Genomic DNA, 19,504 nt, shown 5'->3' with positions numbered 1-19,504 from the left:
ACTCAATAGTTAGAGTTACAAAAAGAAATTCCATTTAAAGTAACTACTGATTGTATAAAATATTTAGGAATCTATCTGCCAAGGGAAAATCAGAAACTTTATGAGCAAAACTACAAAACACTTTCCACACAAATTAAGTCTGATCTAACCAACTGGAAAAATATTAAATGCTATTGGATTGGGCGAGCAAATATAATAAAAATGACAATACTACCTAAATTAATCTACTTATTTAGCGCTATACCAATCAGACTCCCAAAAAACTACTTTGATGAATTAGAAAAAATAACAACAAAGTTCATATGGAAAAACAAAAGGTCAAGAATTTCAAGGGAATTAATGAAAAAAAAAATCAAATGAAGGTGGCCTAGCTGTATCCGATCTAAAATTATATTATAAAGCAGCAGTTACTAAAACCATCTGGTATTGGCTAAGAAGTAGACTAGTTGATCAATGGAATAGGTTAGGTTCAAAGGACAAAACAGCCAATAACTTTAATAATATAGTGTTTGACAAACCCAAAGACACCAGTTTCTGGGATAAGAATGCACTATTTGACAAAAATTGCTGGGAAAATTGGAAACTAGGCATTGACCTACACTTAACACCATACACCAAGATAAGGTCAAAATGGGTTCATGACCTAGGCATAAAGAATGAGATTATAAATAAATTGGAAGAGCATAGGATAGTTTACCTCGCAGACCTGTGGAAGAGGGAGGAATTTATGACCAAAGAAGAACTAGAGATCACTATTGACCACAAAATAGAAAATTTTGATTATATCAAATTGAAAAGCTTTTGTACAAACAAAACAAATGCAGACAAGATTAGAAGGGAAACAATAAACTGGGAAAACATTTTTACAATCAAAGGTTCTGATAAAGGCCTCATTTCCAAAATATATAGAGAATTGACTCTAATTTATAAGAAATCAAACCATTCTCCAATTGATAAATGGTCAAAGGATATGAACAGACAATTCTCAGACGAAGAAATTGAAACTATTTGTAGACATATGAAAATATGCTCCAAATCATTATTAATCAGAGAAATGCAAATTAAGACAACTCTGAGATACCACTACACACCTGTCAGATTGGCTAGAATGACAGGGAAAGATAATGGGGAATGTTGGAGGGGATGTGGGAAAACAGGGACACTGATACATTGTTGGTGGAATTGTGAACACATCCAGCCATTCTGGAGAGCAATTTGGAACTACGCTCAAAAAGTTATCAAACTGTGCATACCCTTTGATCCAGCAGTGTTTCTACTGGGCTTATACCCCAAAGAGATACTAAAGAAAGGAAAGGGACCTGTATGTGCCAAAATGTTTGTGGCAGCCCTGTTTGTAGTGGCTAGAAGCTGGAAAATGAAAGGATGTCCATCAATTGGAGAATGGTTGAGTAAATTGTGGTATATGAATGTTATGGAATATTATTGTTCTGTAAGGAATGACCAGCAGGATGAATACAGAGAGGACTGGCGAGACTTACATGAACTGATGCTGAGTGAAATGAGCAGAACCAGGAGATCATTATATACCTCAACAACGATACTGTTTGAGGATGTATTCTGATGGAAGTGGATCTCTTCGATAAAGAAAGCCTTAATTGATCAAAGATGGACAGAAGCAGCTACACCCAGAGAAAGAACATTGGGAAATGAATATAAACTGCTTGCATTTTTGTTTTTCTTCCCGGGTTATTTATACCTTCTGAATTCAATTCTCCCTGTGCAAAAAGAAAACTGTTCGGTTCTGCACACATATATTGTATCTAGGATATACTGCAACCCATTCAACATGTAAAGGACTGCTTGCCATCTGGGGGAAGGGGTGGAGGGAGGGAAGGGAAAAATCGGAACAGAAGTGAATACAAGGGATAATGCTGTAAAAAATTACACTGGCATGCGTTCTATCAATAAAAAGTTATTAAAAAAAAAAAAAGACCTAGGTGGTGTTTGGAAGGACTCTATTCTCCATCCAACCACTGAGGGCGAATGTTTGTATGTTTGTTCTAGCAAAGTCTTTGCAGTAACTACCCCTTTCAAAATATAGTGTTAAATGCTTAAAAATCAGAAGTCCTTCCAGTGGGCTGGGGTCCCTCATATGAGTCTTTAAGGTCAAACATGAAAAACTGGCCTATGCTACTGGCCTATGAAACTCCCTACACTGAGAAGGCTAAAGAAAGAACATAAAGGACAATGACTCATTGTTCAGAGACTGTTCAGTCCTCAAGGCCCTTTCCTTTATAGTGTCATCCCTTATGAGATTCTATCATATGGCTAAAATGCTGCTAAGGACAAATAAAGCAAATAATGGCAGAAAGGGAGTTGCTGAAGCTGAAGTAACCTTTCTGAATGACATCAAAACCTATCAGAGAGCCTCTTCTACATCACATGGTGGGTGAATGGCTTAGAACCAGTTACAGAATGTCCAAACATGTTTCGGTCCTTTGTACATCTCCATGTGGAGAGTGCCAAATCCCAATTACATGATAGTTGCCTTGCCTTTGTTTACAATATGCTGTTTGTCTTGGAGCTAAGCACTTTGTTGACAAAAAGAATGAGTATCTTGCCTGTAATTGTTAAAATCTATTTCTAATTTTGTTATGATATAGTACTGGTGCATCCTGAACATATTCATATCTTCAGCCCATTTTATGTATCTTCATAGTTTGCTCCACCAAAGATTAGTGCCATCTGTGTGGAAACATTTCTGGTAGGTAGGGACTTAGTAGTTATCATTTGTTTAAACATATCTTGCTTTCATGAGGAACCAAAAAATGAAAGAACTCAGCTCTCTGCTATTCTCCATGCCAAGTTGATGATCATAATTGCTAGCCTCCTGCATCATTGCCTTTTCATGGAAGAGGAACTTGGATAGCTCAATGAAACTACCTAAAATAAACAGGTCATAAGGGAGAGTTGGAAAAACATGATCCACTAGAGAAGGAAATGGAAAACCACTCTAGTATCTTTGCCAAGAAAACCTCATGGACAGTATTAAATGGTCCACTGGGTCATGAAGAGTCAGACACAGCTGAATGAGAACAAGAAGCAGCCTGTGTACTTCATCTATTTCTTTGACTCTTCGGAGCAGAGGCAACATTATGAGTAGAGTACAAACTTAATCAAGTGACTTTGCCAGAGCCTAATTAGCTCTGTTTTGGGATTCCTATCCATCCTCCTCAGCGATCACTGTAATTTCAGGGCAAATATCTATATAAATCACATTCCTTTAGTTTGCATATTTTACCAGTCTTCACCCCTGCATGATGAAGTAGATAGGGGATTATTGCTGTTATCTCAATTTCATCTTTTTGATGGGAGTAAGACAACTATCTTGGGATAAATTGCTATTCTGCCATTTTTCATATTTAATGTTTTATGGATTATTGAATAAATAGCTAAATAATTTGGGATTTTATTTGATTCAAATCATCTTCCGCAGGCTCTTTGAAAACATCCTCTGCAGCACCTCCAGAGCAGTCAGGACAATAGATACTTGATTCATAGTAAGCACCTAATAAGTGATCATTTATTCATTTCAAAGCAAAGATATTCAATAAAATAGTAGAGTAAGAAAACTGGCAATAGAGCATCTTCCTATCCTCCCTCCTCCCCCCAATAGGACATACCTTCCCATTAATAAAACCCACTGCTATTGGAGACAGTAAAAATGAATAGATACTCTACATAAAAGGCCCACATGTAGGGATATTTAAGTGTGGAAGGACAATTCATGTGTCTTGTCAGTCTCTTGACTCTTGAGTTCAATGCCCTTTCTATTACACCAGCCTCTCCCTGCTTGGGACTTTAGTGGAACACTGGAAACATGAACAAGAGCAATGTATGTTATATCTTTGTGTTTCTCACAGGGCTCAGGTCTTTGCTTTGCACCCTATAAGAGCCTAATAAGTACTTGCTGACAAGAGGAAGTGAACACTAGATACCAAAGGCCTTCATTGCTTGCCCATCCCCCTCTTTTCTAGTTTTCTTACACCTTATAAATCATCCTCTTCCTCCCCTTCCCCCATCTCTGTACTCTGTGATTCAATGATATTTGTCTCTTTTCTTATTCCTCAAACTAGTCATTCTCTCAACTCTGAACATTTTTCTGGCTGTCCCCCAAGTTCTTTCTCCTCTATCACCTGGTCTCTCTCTTGCTTCGAGTCCCAACTAAAATTCCACTTTCTTCGGAAAGCCTTTCCCAGTTTCATTTAATTTTGTGCTGCTTAGTTCTTTCTTTCTTTCTTTTTTTTTTTTTTTTTTTTTTTTTTTTTTTTTGATAATTTCAATTTCTCTTGGATATATCTTGTTTGTACATAATTGTCTGTGAGTAGTCTCCTCTCTTAGACGGTGAGGTCCTTGACAGAAGGGATTGTATTTTGCCTGCCTTTGTATCTCCAGTGCTTAGCACTCCAGTGACACAAAGTAGGAACTTCTTCAATATCTATTGATTGACTTGTGGAATTTTTCAAATTGATACAGCCTCAGATTTTGACCTATCTCCCCATTTCCATCCTATTGTCTAGAAATTAGAATTATAATTTTTTAAAGCTCTGAAAGCTATCTCATCTGTAAAGTAGAACAGGGCAAGATGATCTCCAAGGGCCCTTCCTGATCTAATATTCTATAACTTCTTTAATTAGCCATAATTATGTCTGCAAGGTCTTTTTGTCTTCTTCAATCCTACTTGTCCAGTTGTTTAGTACTTACCTCAGTAGACAGAAATGCTGGACCTTTACCTCTCCCTAAGCCTTCTCACATAGTTTCATGAAACTAGCCTTCCTTAATTTAAAAAAAAAAAAAAAAAAAAAAGGTTTTATTGATGACTTGTTTTAAAAGTACGGTCATAATGCCTATCCCTCCATGCCCCCCAGATTGAACCCTTCTTTATAACAAAGAAAATTAAGCAAAAACAAAAAAATAAAATGAACAATTCAATAATGTATACAGCATTATATCCTGGTAATCCTTGTCTCTCCAGTGGGATGACGCCTGTTTCATTATCTGCTTTCCAGAATCATGCATGAATTTTTTTTTCATTTATTCAGAATCTAAGCTTTGTTTTTTTCAGTTTGGAAGAGGAAATATGGTTTGCACCAGCTACCTTGGAAGAGGCCTTAAGTTGTAAAGATTCCTAGAGATGTATTTGTTCCCCTCTCTAGGCAGGAAAAGGGAGGAAGATGTTATGGGACCAGAACTGGAGAGTAGAGCTTTTCTTCTACAATGGTAATTTTGAAACTGTCTGGAGAAAGACATAAAGGAGGAGGGCTAAGAGAGCAGAAATGGGACCACCACTGCCAGTAGCAGCAGATGGAGGATGCTTTCCAGTAGACTGATTCTAAAGCCTTATAAGGGCTGGAGCCTTTCCCTTTCCCTGGTTCACTGCTTGGCTTAAGAGAATCCTGCAGAGGGGTGATTGAATTATAGCTACTCAGAGAAACTGCTGTAACAATGGTCAACATTCAAACCCTTTTGTTTTTTTTTGCCCAGTGGACAGCACAGTTTGTTATTTTTTCTTTGCTAATTTAAATTTTGGGTATTGGTTATTTGCATTTTAAATAATAAATGTATATTAGATAAAGATAATTTTAAATGTATCCTAAATTTAAATTTTGTTATAGAATGACCTGTGGATAATTGATTATGCCAAATTCAACAGGCTGAGGACCACCCTCCTGGCTTGAAAATCAAAAGATGTTGGGGGGAGGGGGAGATGGTGACTGGGTCTTGAAGCTTTTTCTGAATTTTACTAACAATCAATATTTTCACCCCTTTAGTTTTTCAGAGAAAGGAAACCATGGATTTGGGATCTCTGCTCTATACCAGAGGTTCTTAAGCTTAGATGTATTTCAGTGGTATGTGAACTTGGATGGGAAAATAAATGATATCTCCACCCCCCACCTCCCCAGTAAATTTGGTTTCCTTGTAAATCCCTTGTATTTTATACATTTAAAAACATTAATCTGAAGAATTAACTTCATTGTTTCCAAGTAAACAGGGCATTTTACTTCAAGGTTCCTTGGGGTTTTCCTTGGGAGAGGGAAGAGAGGCAGGGGAGGGAGAGGAAAAGGAGAGAGGTGGAAGGCAGAGAGGAAGGGGACGATCAATGGGCGGGGAAAGGAATAGGGATTTCCAGAGCTCACACCCAGAGCCTAACAAAGTGAATGGAGACAGGTGTGGTCAATTCTCCCAAAAGGAAAGAGGTAAACAAATGCTCCTCAGCCAAACTTTTAAGCACTACAAAGGCTCCTCAGCCAAATACTGAGCATCCATTGGATAGGTAAAACTCCATTTCTAGGGCTGAGCAAGGCCAGTCAAATCCTCAGCGATGTAGAAAATTAGTGCTGAATACTGATTCTTTTTTTGTTTGTTTTTAAAAACCTTATTAAATGCAATAATTTCTTTATTCTGGTATCTACTTCAAAGTTAATATGTCCAGAGCCCATTTATTCTTTTCCTTTTCCAAACTAGCTTCTGATTATTTTCTGGCTTTGTTTCACAGGATGAAAACTTTTATCATTTTTGACCCTGCCCTCTTGCTCACCTCACTATAACCAGTTTGTCATCAGGTCTTATTGTTGCTTCTTTTCATTTGTCAGATTTGCACCCCTCCTCTTCGTCTAAAAACCCACATGCAAATTTGATCATTTCATTTAAATTAATATTATGGTGTAGAAGAGACACAGCAACATGAGATTATGAAGTAAGGACCTTGCAAATTCTCTTAGAAGTCTTTTTGGGATGGGGAACCCAAGGCCCAGAAAGGTGACTTCACTTGTCCTAATTCATGTAAGCAGTAGACATGGGATTTCAACTCAGGCCTTCTGACTTCAAATTCTCCTTATTTCCTACTGAAAACAACAACAACAAAAACCCTGAGACTTCAACATGGCCTTCTAGCTGGTTTTTCTCCAGTCTCTTTCCCCCTCTATTCTGAGCTTCACACCAGTTTCAGACTAATGTTCCTAAAATACCCTTTATATCAGTTATTATACTCTCTTACTCAAGCATTCAGGTAAGTTATCTCTAAATATGTGTGTGTTTGTAAATCTATATTTATATCTATGTATATACATATGTATGTGTAAATGTGTACATATATGACACTTGCATAGTATATGTATTATTGTTCAATTGTTTCATGTCTGACTGTGACTCCATTTGGGGTTATTCTGGCAAAGATACTGGAATGGTTTTCCATTTCCTTCTTCAACTCATTTTGCAGATGAGGAATTGAAGCAAACAGGGTTAAGTGACTTGCTTAGGGTCATGCAATTTGCAAGTTTCAGGGACTGGATTTTGAATTTAGGAAGATTTTTCCTGATTTCAGGCCTAGCACTCTACTCACTGGGCCACCTAGTTGCTCTGATATATATGTGTATGGTATGTTATTACTATGGCATTTTGAGGATGGAGGAGATATAGGCATGTTTGTAGGCATCTAGGAAGCATTGGGTAAATAGGAACAGATTAATGATCAAAGAGTGGGGATGATTGATTAGGCAATCTCCTGCAGGAGATAAAAGGGAATGGGATTGCTTGTGAATAGAGATGAACTCATCTTCTGAATGACAACAGCCATTCATTATTCTTCATCCTAGAATCCCAGGGAAAATCTTTTTTAATAAGCTTAATATCTAGGATTTTTGGAGAAGAGTTCTTCTAGAAAAGTACTTAGGGAATTAATTTTGACTTATTACTGGGCTGTCCATAGGATCATAAAGCTAGAAATGATCTTAGGGTTCACCCAATTAAACACTTTCATTTAATACAGGAGGAAAGTGAGAATCAGAGGAAAAACCATTCATTCAAGTTTATTCAACTAAAATATGTCAGATCAAACATTCAAACTCTTATGTCATAGATTTAGACCTAGGAGGGACTTTAGGAGTCATCCATACTTTAAACTCTATGTAGCCTTTATAAACTCTGAGGATTCTTATCCAAACTCATCCTTACACTGATTACTCATGTCCTCAGAGTAAGGTTACTTTTCCCCTAGGGATTCTAGTGTATATCAGAGATGCTGGGATGTCTTTCTTAAATGCTATAAACTTGAACTCCATTCCAGTATGTTGTTCCCCTAAAATCATCACTAGTGATTAGTGCTTTAGTTTCATTCAATTCAACCAGTAAACATTAATTAGATTCTCTGTAGATTACAGAGAAGATAGAGCAAGGGCAGAAGTACAAACATTTTATTCAACACCTCAGAGCACACTCTGCCCTATGCCACCTTGTTCCCTGGGGAGAATGGGCTCAAACTTAAAGTATATAGCATTTTCCCACCAAATTTACTTCTATGTGCAACATATCCGACGATGAATAGGTATGCATCTCTGCTACTATTGAGCTGCATCAAGCAAGCCATTCTTCAGGTACTTGTCTTCCACTTCACTTGTGCTCAACCTCCTGGTAATCTTGACTAGATTCCAGTATGGCACTCATTATTCCGATCTTTTAAAGCTCACAAGGTTGAAATCTCCAGTATTCCTTTACTTAGAAATAGGAAGAATAGATAAAATAGAGATCGAAGCAAACACATCCTGTGCCACCTGTAGTGGTCCCTATGAGGTCACCATAGGCTTACAATCCTCACTTTCTTACTGGAAAAAAAAAAAAAAAACTAGTCCAGAAAGTGGAAGAGATCAATTCTCTTTAGCCCATTAATCGAATTTTGAATACTCTATCAGTCTGGCTAGATACCTATCACTCATCTAGTTCTTCACAAAGTGTCTAGCACTTACAGAAGCAATTACAGGATATTTGTTCATGCTTCAAACTGGGGAACAGAACTCCCTTCCTTTCTATCGTCTATGCAAAAGCCTAGAGGTGGGAGATGGCAGATTCAGATCAAAGGAAAAGCTAGTCATCCTTTCTGGCTGGAATATAGAAAAGAAATAATATGGAATAAATTCAGGCAAATAGATTGGAGGCAGATTATGGAAAGTTTTATGTGCCAGGCTGATGGGTTTATATTTTATCCTAAAAGATTTCTGAGCAAGAGAGTGACATGGTCAGATATGTGATTTAGGTAGATTGCTTTGGTTGAATTGGAGAAAGAAAGACTGTTAATGGTGATCATACAAAAAGTGATTTTAGTAAACCAGATAAGAACTGATGAGGCTTGCCTCAATCTTCTAGGAAAATAATGTGTTCTGGGATTTGTGAAGAGAGAAAGTCATGAAAGATTCCACAAAAAGTTCTTGTGAGACCTGAAAAAAATTTTGAGGAGACACAGGTTGACGGGGAAAGATGAAAATTTTTGTTTTGGACATGCTGAGTATGAGATGCTAAGAGGAGATTTAAATAAAAACATCCAGCTGATGATGCCAGATTGGAGTCTTGCAGAGAAATCTAGAATGTGTAAATACTAATGGGCTCACCAAAGGAGAGGGTAAAGAGAAAGGGGTCTTGGGATCCCTTGGGAGACACCCACACCAGGGAGGTAGGAGATGTATGAAGATTCACCAGACAATCATCAATCAGAGTGATAGGAAGACACACAATGAGAGCAGTGTCATTTACCCTAAAGCAAGAAAGAGAGAATTCAAAAGGGGAAAGTGAAATGCAAATTTCTGACAATTCTGAGTTACCACTATATACTTCTCAGATTGGCTTAAGAAGTTAAGGAAAAGATAATGATGAATATTGAAGGAGATGTAGGAAAACTGGGACACCAATACATTGTTGGTGGAATTGTGAACTGATCCAACCAATTCGGAGAGCAATATGGAGCTATGCTCAAAGGGCTATCAAACTATGTATACCCTTTGATTCAGCAGTGTGTTTAATGGACCTTATCCCAAAGAGATCATAAAAAAGGGGAAAGGACCCACGTGTACAAAAATGTTTGTAGCAGCCCTTTTTTGTAGTGGCAAGAAATTGGAAACTGAGTAGATGCCCATCAGTTGGAGAATGACTAAATAAATTATAGTATATGAATGTTATGGAATGTTATTCTATAAGAAATAATCAGCAGGATGATTTCAGAGAGGCCTGGAGAGGTTTATATGAATTAATGCCAAGGGAAGTGAGTAGAACCAAGAGAACATTGTACATAGCAAACAGCAAAATTATATGATGATCAACTCAGATGGATGTGGCTTTTTTCAACAAGGAGATGATTCAAACCAATTCCAGTGGTCTTGTGATGAAGAGAGCCATTTGCAGCCAGAGAGAGGATGGTGAGGACTGAATGTGGATCACAACATAGTATTTTCACCTTTTTATTGTTGTTTGCTTGCATTTTATTTTCTTTCTCATTTTTTTTCCTTTTTGATCTAATTTTTTTTGTGCAGCATGGAAATATTTATAGAGGAATTGCACATGTTTAACAAATTGGTTTACTTGCCATCTAGGGGAGGGAGTAGGGAGGAAGGGAGGAAAAAATTTGGAACATAAGGTTTTGCAAAGGTGAATGTTGAAAATTATCTATGCATGGTTTTTTAAATTTTATTTTATTTAATAATAACTTTATATTGACAGAATCCATGCCAGGGTAATTTTTTTTACAACATTATCCCTTGCACTCGCTTCTGTTTCGATTTTTCCCCTCCCTCCCTCCACTCCCTCCCCTAGATGGCAAGCAGTCCTATATATGTTAGATATGTTGCAGTATATCCTAGATACAATATATGTTTGCAGAACCGAACAGTTCTCTTGTTGCACAGGGAGAATTGGATTCAGAAGGTAAAAATAACTCAGGAAGAAAATAAAAAATGCAAATAGTTCACATTTGTTTCCCAGTGTTCTTTCTTTGGGTGTAGCTGCTTCTGTCCATCATTTATCCATTGAAACTCAGGTCTCTTTGTCAAAGAAATCCACTTCCATCAGAATACATCCTCATACAATATCGTTGTCGAAGTATATAATGATCTCCTGGTTCTGCTCATTTCACTTAGCATCAGTTCATGTAGGTCTCTCCAAGCCTCTCTGTATTCATCCTGCTGGTCATTCCTTACAGAAATATTCCATAACATTCATATACCACAATTTACCCAGCCATTCTCCAATTGATGGGCATCCATTCATTTTCCAGTTTCTAGCCACTACAAACAGGGCTGCCACAAACATTTTGGCACATACAAGTCCCTTTCCCTTCTTTAGTATCTCTTTGGGGTATAAGCCCAGTAGTAGCACTTATGCATATGTTTTGAAAATAAAAAATTTTAATTAAAAAAAAGTGAATTGCATTTTTGTTTCCATTAAGGAGTTTGTCATTGTTGAGTCAAATGCAATATGGCTTTGAGCTTACATGATTGAATTTTTTATTTTATTTCCTTATGTTTTCCATTTATTTGAGTAGAAGATGCATGTGTTTTCCCAGGTATTATAGGTGTCTTTTTAGCAGTCAAAAATATGGGATAATGGAAACTTCTATATTTAAATACATGCATTTTGTTAATGGAGAGCAGCAAAGTGGTGCATGGGTGGAGAGTCAGACCTGTTGTGTGACCCTGGTCAAGTCATTTACTCCTGTTTGCTTCAGTGTCCTCATCTGTAAAAATGTGCTGGAGAAGGAAATGGCAAACAACTCGAGTATCTTAGCCAAGAAAACCTCAACTGGGGACATGAAAAGAGTTAGGCATGATTAAAATGATTCTAACAAATTTGCAAGTGGAAATAAAAATAAAATTTACATTGTTTTATTGTTACAAAGATCAAATAGAAAGAAGACTTAGAAAAGGCAATTGGATTGAACTATGACAAAATCATTGGCAACCTCTGGTAGCAATTTCAGTCATGTGTTGGGGCCAGAAGCTACAGGTTATGAAATGGAAAGTATACTAATTGTACTATTGGTAGAGCTGTGAATTGGTTAACATTTAATTTGGAATTATATTCCCCCAAATAACTACATTTTATGTACATCTTAATCCAGTGATACTGCTTCAAGACACATATCTTTAAGGAGGCCAAAGACAATGGGAAATGGCCTAAATATACAGAGATATTTATAACAGTTTTTTTTTTTTTTTCAGCAAAGCAGGACACTCATCAACTAGAAAATGGCTGAACAAATTGTAGTGTGATCCATGACCTGGGGTAGGAGGGCCCAACACACACAAAGGGACCCTGAATTTGGGTTCAAATAGGATCTGGTTCTTTCTAGGAGAACCTGACTCAAGAGGAGCTGGAGGAATTCAGGTACTTCTCTGGCTCATCATGCACCACTCCAGAGTCCCAGAGGATAATCTCTTAAATAACATTATTATGATTTAGCCTTAGATTTTACTGGGAGTTTCTCTAGAAAGATACTCAAAGTACAAAGTAAGGACCTATACATTTCATTGCAACTGTAACAGAAATGCTTAAAACATAAGCATTTATTGACAAATACTTAAAACTTGAAGCAGTACCACATAAATTCCTATTGTTCTCTCCTAGGAGGTTGATAATTAAGTGTTTTATGAGACTACTAAGTAGGCATTTCACTTTCACCTTGGGATTTTTCACCATTTGAGCAATCCATTCAAGAACTATACAGAGAAATGCTGCTACTTATTGATGGCTATCAGAAAAGGATGTACTTGCAGAGGGTACTTCCTGCCTAGCAGCCAAGGATTTCAGACTTTTAAAACTCACAAGCCGCTACCATCACAGTTTAAAACTTCTAATACTCAGGATCCATGCCCAGTGACCAAGCTCAAGGGAAGAAAAACCAAAAGAAAAGATGCAGCCAGGGGTTTGTGATCTAATCACAGGTTCACCTAGGGAAGCATATATACTTTTTGCTTTGTGCATTTGGCTGCCATAGATGGGAAATCCAAAGGAAAGCTAGGGCATTCCCAGAGGATATGTTCAGATGGAGATTTTGACATCTCTTCTTAAATCCTGGATTCTTCCTGGCTCAGTGACCTATCTTCTCTGATATCGAGATGGATAAGAGATAACAACATAATTCCAGAACACATATCCTTCGGCAAGAGGCCAGAGTTCAAAAAGGTGCCAAGAACCATATCCATATTGCTCCAACAAGATCTCCATTTTTTATAACAATTTCATGGGATATTATTGTGCTATAAGAAATGAAGATAGGGGAAGGGGCTGGGAGAAGGAGGGGAAAATTTGGTACACGAGACTATGCAAGGATCAATGCTGAAAAATTATTCGTACATAGGTTTTAAAAATAAAAAAATTTTAAAATAAGTGATGATGATGAAAAATTCAGAGCAAGGTGGGCAGTCTTAGATGAACAGATGTAAAATCAAGAAAGGAGAACCAGCACAACAGTTCAAATGATGAATATTATAATGTAAAGAAAAATGACATTGAAAGCCTTCTAAACTCTGATCAAAGAAATGATCCAGTGTAACTTCATAGGATATTTCACCTCTCAGCAGGGAATTGATAGACTGTAAGTGAAGAGTGAGACACACATTTTCAGGTATTACCAGTGTTGTGAATGATTTTTCTTTTTAAGGACAGTGGACAGCGAATTAAGCTTGGAGTCAGGAATATGGGAGTTCAAATTCCGTCTCAAACATTTATTAGTTCCCTGAAAACCCATCCCGAAGAGATTCTATAATAGCTTTGGAGTTCTTTTGAGTCTTGGCCTGGAACATCGACATCCTATGGATTCTATTCATTAAGCATTAATCACCTACTAAGTGTCAAGCATTGTGCTAGGAGAAGGCAAAAACAAGCCAGTCCCTGCCTTTATGGAGCTTTATGTGCTCTGGATGAGTTTGGGGTGAGATGAGAGTGGTTGTATACAAGTACACAGTAAAGTTAGAAATATGTAGATAATTTTAAGGCTAAGGGAGCAGTGATAGACAGTGGAGAGAATATCTATACAGAAGTATGGAGATAGGAAATGGCATTCTGAACATTAGAAAGAAGTAATGTGAAATTAATCTGGGAAGACAGCTTGGCGTTGGATGGTGCAGCGTTTTAAATGCCAAACATCAGAGGTTTTATTTACCTCGGGGTAATGAGCTGCCCAGGAGATAGTGAGGTGGTACAGTAAGCAGAACACAGACATAGCGTCAAGAAGTTAAGACAAGTCCGACTCCCCCCGCTGCGGAGGTTTGCCATTTGCTTCTCTAGGTCATTTTACAGAAGAGGAAACCGAGGCAAACAGGATTAAATGACTTGCCGGGGTGGGGGGGAGGGAGGAAGGGTCACATAGCTTTTAAGTTTTTAAATGAGGCCACATTTGAACTCAGGAAGATGAATCATCTATTCTCTGTGCGCTACCTATTCGGATGCCTAATTGCCCGAGGAGTGTAGATGATTTGCCTTCAAATCCACTCTCGGATCTTGGCTGTTTAAGCTTGGGAATATTGCATAACCGCGGCCTGCCTCAGTTTCCTCATGCACAAAATACGTCCATTTCCCAGGGTGGACGTAAGGACAAAATGAGCCAATGTATGTAAAGCGTTTTCCGAAGCTTAAAGCCATACACAAATGCTAACTAGTACTATTAACCGGGAGTCCTTTGAAGAACTGTGGGGTTAAAAGATCAATACAGCAAAGGAATGCCCGAACGAGCGTCAGAACCCTCCTCTGACTTCTTTGACGCTAGCGACGTGGTGCCGCAGTCGACGCCGCACACCGCGTTTGTGGCATCGTGACGTCTGGGAAGGTTCTGTTTCACTGGAGGAACACCCGCCCCTTCTTTAGGTTACCCAATCCCGAAGCCAACCTCTCACGTTGACGCTTCCGTTAACCAATCACTGGGCACCTCCTCCTAGGCTTCGATCCAGCTGTCGGATGATTTATCTAGCGGTAGAAGAAAGAGCCCTCCGCCCTCCCTTCAGGAATGTCAATAGGCCGGAGGAAGAACTCGATCTCGCGAGGTTGCCTCTTCCACGTCCCGCCTCCTTGTTCCCTCCCCAGGGGCCCCCGAGTGGGTCACGTGGAGGTCTTTCACCCTATCAGCGGGTCGCATGGTGGGGTCGCCGAGGTTCCCGCCAAATACGAGCCGCGGCGGCTGGAGCGGCGGCGCCGGTGGGCGGGCGGGAGGGAGGCCGAGGAGCTGCCGCCGCGCGGGTCCCGCTTCACCGCCGCTGTGGTCGCTGCTGCTGCTGCTGCCGCCGCCGCCTGAGGGGAACCCGCGCCCGCGCGCCGCGGCGATGCTGGAGGAACCTGAGAGCCCGGCGCTCGGCCTGAGGGGGGTAGTGACAGGTACGGGAGCGGCGGCAGCGCCTCTCGGGCCCGGGGCGCGGGCGGTGGGGGAGCGGGGCGCGGGCCCTGAGCGTTGCGCTGGGCCATTGGGGGAGGGGACTGGGCCCTGAGGCAGCTGGAGACCGAAGTCCCCCGCGAGCAGCTCAGGAGGCAGAGCTGGGGGACGGTAGCGATCTCCTGGGTCAATTCCTTCTAGGTTTACAAATGGGGAAACTGAGTCCCAGAAAGTAGAAGCGGGAAAAACAGGATATTAATAATGGGAGCTGACATCTAGAGCCCTAAGATTTACATTTATTCTCACTTGAGCTTCGGAATCACTCTCTTGGTAGTTATAATCTCCATTTTACAGATGAGACTACTGAGGTTTAAGAGAGGCAGAGTGACCCTATAGGGTCGCCCAACTAATGAGGATCCCAGGTGGGATTCCAGCCCAGGTTTATTGACTCCAGGTTCAGCATCTCTCCATTAGGCCACATCACCCTAGGAGGTCTGTCCTGGGAGACCATTTAATCCAAGCTCCTCATTTTACAAAGGCATAAACTGAAGTTCATAGAGGAAGATGAGAAATAAGCTTATTCAATCTCTAGATTTTACAGAGGCAGAAATTGTCCCAGAAGGATGAAGGTAAATATAGAAGAGCAAGGGATCTTAGAGATCATTTAGTTCAATTCTCAGAGTGTGACCTGGGGACACTGGAGGGATCTGGATCCCCAGTACCCTTTCAGAGAGTCTGGGAAGTAAAAAACTTCGTCGTAAAAATTATTTTAATTTCTGGCAAATATCAATCGACATAATCAACCTAAATAAGATATGAACAGTCATGAATGATTTTTGAGAAAGTAAAGTGGGTTACAAAGAGACCCCAAAATTTGAGAACTACCAATCTTGTCCAATAGCTTTGTTTTACTGAGGAGACAAATCCAGTGATATTGTGTGTCATAGTTTCCAGAGCATGTGTCTTAACTCACTACTGGACTATGAACTCTTTGAAGACAAGGTCTTATACTTCCTCTTACCTATGGGGTAAGGATGGAGAGAGGCTCTGATTTCACCAGCAGCTATGGATGTGGCAAGTCCTTTATAACTTAGTCTTAGAGAGTGGCTGAGGGGGCTCTCAGAGGTTGTGACATACCCAGCACCATACAACTAATTTGTATTTAGTGGCATGTCTTGAATTCATCTTCCTGTTTATAAGGCAGGCCCAGTAGTAATTGCCTCTTTAAGCAGTAAATGCCTAATATTTTCAATTGAATACATTTTGATAAGCTGCATTTGTTAGGGTTGTTGGTGGGTCTAGGTGATGCTGAAGAGCTAGTATCAGAACTCTAGTTCACTTACATATTTGATCCTCAGAGAGTTAGCATTTAAATAGCAATTTGGGTAAATTATCTACAACAACCCAGTGGGAGAGGTACTATAGATATCCCCATTTTACAGATGAGGAAATAGGCGGAGAGGTTAAATGAAGCCATATTTGAACCCAGCACTCTTCACCATTATATCTTTGGCCTTCAGTGGAACTATGGAAGACAGATGGCACAATTCTCTTGTTCATGAGTATAGTGACAGAAAACAAGTTGAACAATGAAATGACTGAACATTTCATATCCCGGAACTGAAGAGAATAGAAAAGTGGAAAAACTGTTCTTTTGATGGTTTTAATATCTTGTTAGATTGGGTTTCATTCATTATGCATTGAAACCTCCTTCATTTCCTTTGGATACCCAGAAAGAAATGTTACTTCTGGGTTCCCTTTTATCATGCACCCCTCTTTTTTTTTTTTTTTTAACATAACCTTGGAAAGAGATTTTTGTTTTGATTCCATGGATAGCCAAGTAATACTTGCTGAATATCATAAAAGACTATCTAGTTTTTTCTTTTAGCAAAAGTGCATTTTTTTCCTCCGCTTTTTGTGGTGAAAATGTGATGTCATTTGTCCATTGGCATTTTATTCTAAAATTCTTAGGAAACATAATTATATACCTTTAAACAATAAGAATAGACTTTGAAGATTTTGTCAGAGGAGACTGACAATCCACTTTGGAGTTATTTATTTAGCATTTGAGACTGAATGTTTTCCTAGAGAGTTTTCATATTTAGTTTAGTGTATTCTTTCATCATAATCAGTTTCCCTCCTTAGCAAGGAACTTAGTATGTTACAGATATTTGTTAGTCTCATAACATTCTGTGAAATTGGATGCCTTCCTTTTTTTTTTTTAAATAGATGTGAAGGTTTGGGAATGAGGTTTAGGGAATTTTCTTGTTCTCAGAAAAAATAATGGTTGTATAAAATATATTCTTTTTTCTTTTTCCAGTCCATATATGTCACATTAACATATTTTATTATCAAAGTATTATAAATATCATCTTAAATTTGTATATTCATATCTCCTTGTCTAATTTCTACCAGTTCTTCCAGATGGAGTTCAAATTCCAGTTTCTCCTTGAAGCTTTCCTGAATTCATTCCATAGTAATCTTGCTCCCTTCTGAATTTTTGAAGCATATATTTTCTGTACTGCTAATTTGCTACTTATGTTTTTTGCATTGAGGATGTGAATTTAGTTTTGTACTTTGTATCACTTGGTGGTTGTGCCTGAACCATACCTTGCATACATCAGATGCTTAATAAATATTTGCGGATAGATTTAAATGTTTAGTAACTTATTTTTTGTTGCCTTTGTTTACAGCCATGGAATGCAAAGATAGACCAGCTTTCCCAGCCAAGAAATTAGTACAAGGTAAATTATTGAGATAGAATGAGAAATCAAGTTTGAAACTTTTTTCCTGATCAGTATCTTTTTAATGTAAGTCACTGTAACATTGTTTAACTGTTTAATTATATATATAAGGGCTTCTTGTAGGATGGGGCTTCTTGATGAGATTCTGAATGTTTCAAACACAAAATTCAGTTAAAGAATATCTCCTGTCTTGTACAGAATGTTTTACTTCCAGTCGTCATATTTCAGGCAATTTTTATTACCTGAAAAATGACCCCAAAAAGTTCATACAGCAATATACACTTTATTCTTTAAGAAAAGACCAGAGACACTTTCCCATCATATTCAATGTTGTATGTAAAATTAATGTTTCTGATTACTAAGTTTTATGTTTTTTATTATTATTATTATTCTCCTAATAATTTTAGTTCTTCAGAGATTAGTAGATAATTCTACACTGAAAGGACACTAATATTAGAAGGAAACACACTGACAGCAATAAGATGTTAAATCTTTGTGTTGAGAGAGACAGAAGTGCACCTAATAAAGAAAGTTATCTGGTATTCTGTCCTGTAGAGATAAATGGTACACTTTATTCCCTTCCATGGACTGTATTAACTAGCTACCCTGGCCAACTGATTAGTCCTTGTTCACGATACTTCTAGCCCTCCCTCACTTAAATCTAATTCACTTGCATGTCATGGCATCACCTCCCTGATGAAATGTTCCTCTTTGAGAATAAGGACAAACAACAATCTATTTTCTTAGTCATGCTTGGAATACTTTTCATCCTCACCTCTGTCTCTTAGCCTTCCTAGTTCCCTCAACTACTAAGACATTCCCTGATCAGGTAACTTTCCATCTACTATGTATATTTGCATGTTGATTCCCTCATTAGACTGTGGGCTTCTTGAGGGTAGGGATAGTATATTTGTCTTTATATTCTCAGATTTTTTTTTTTAGAGTGCCAAGATCATATAAGTACTTAATAAATTTCTGTTGGTTTAAGTACAATAATTGATTATCTATTGAAGATTCAGGGTTATCAAAGTTAAATTGTTTTGAATATACCATATTGAGACACTTAAGTCAGTAGTGTATTTGAGAATGATTCCCCAAAGATGGTTAAAATTTTTAAAAAGCCTTAAAAATGTCCGTTGTTTTCTAAACAAAAGTTCACTTCTTGAGAATGCTAGATTTTTTAAAAGTTCATTTGTTTATAATACTTGAAATTTACAAGGCATATTATTATTATGTTACAAGGCATATTTTATTATGAGGTAGATTTTACCAGTGTTGTTCTTACTTTCACCAATGGGGAAACTGAGAATTGAGCAGATTAAGTGACTTGCCCGCAGTCATAGCTAATAAGTGTAAGATTGAGCCTCAGATCCTGGCATTCTGAGCCCAATACAATCTCCCTTGGGCCTCACTCCTCAAGACTAAATTTACTTTTTTTTAGCAGCCAGATTATGTTCAAGGGCTCATTTATAAAGGAATGAGAATTATACTCTTATACATGTTTTGAATTGTTTCCAAAGTTCATTTGCTAGGAATCAAATAGAACTATAATCATGGATTTGATCTTTTGATTCAAGATCTAGGCCTTTACACACAGCAAGATAGCATATAGACAACA

General features: G+C 38.3%; 1 protein-coding gene across 2 annotated transcripts in view; it reads left to right on the top strand.

Annotated features, from left to right (window-relative positions):
• The first annotated feature begins 14,909 nt into the window (after positions 1–14,909).
• CHAF1A (chromatin assembly factor 1 subunit A) overlaps positions 14,910–19,504 on the top strand; it is a 49,140-nt gene continuing 44,545 nt past the window's right edge. The window contains exons 1-2 of one of the 2 annotated variants that reach the window (XM_051971906.1): positions 14,910–15,147; positions 17,836–17,886. In XM_051971906.1, the coding sequence (XP_051827866.1) occupies positions 14,910–15,147; positions 17,836–17,886 (289 nt within the window). The remainder of the gene's footprint in view (positions 15,148–17,835; positions 17,887–19,504) is intronic. The other variant, XM_051971907.1, reaches the window with a different exon arrangement.

The sequence above is a fragment of the Antechinus flavipes genome, chromosome 1 (assembly GCF_016432865.1).
Source record: "Antechinus flavipes isolate AdamAnt ecotype Samford, QLD, Australia chromosome 1, AdamAnt_v2, whole genome shotgun sequence".
NCBI classification, from domain to species: Eukaryota; Metazoa; Chordata; class Mammalia; order Dasyuromorphia; family Dasyuridae; genus Antechinus; species Antechinus flavipes.
This window is presented reverse-complemented; position numbering and strand designations above follow the sequence as displayed.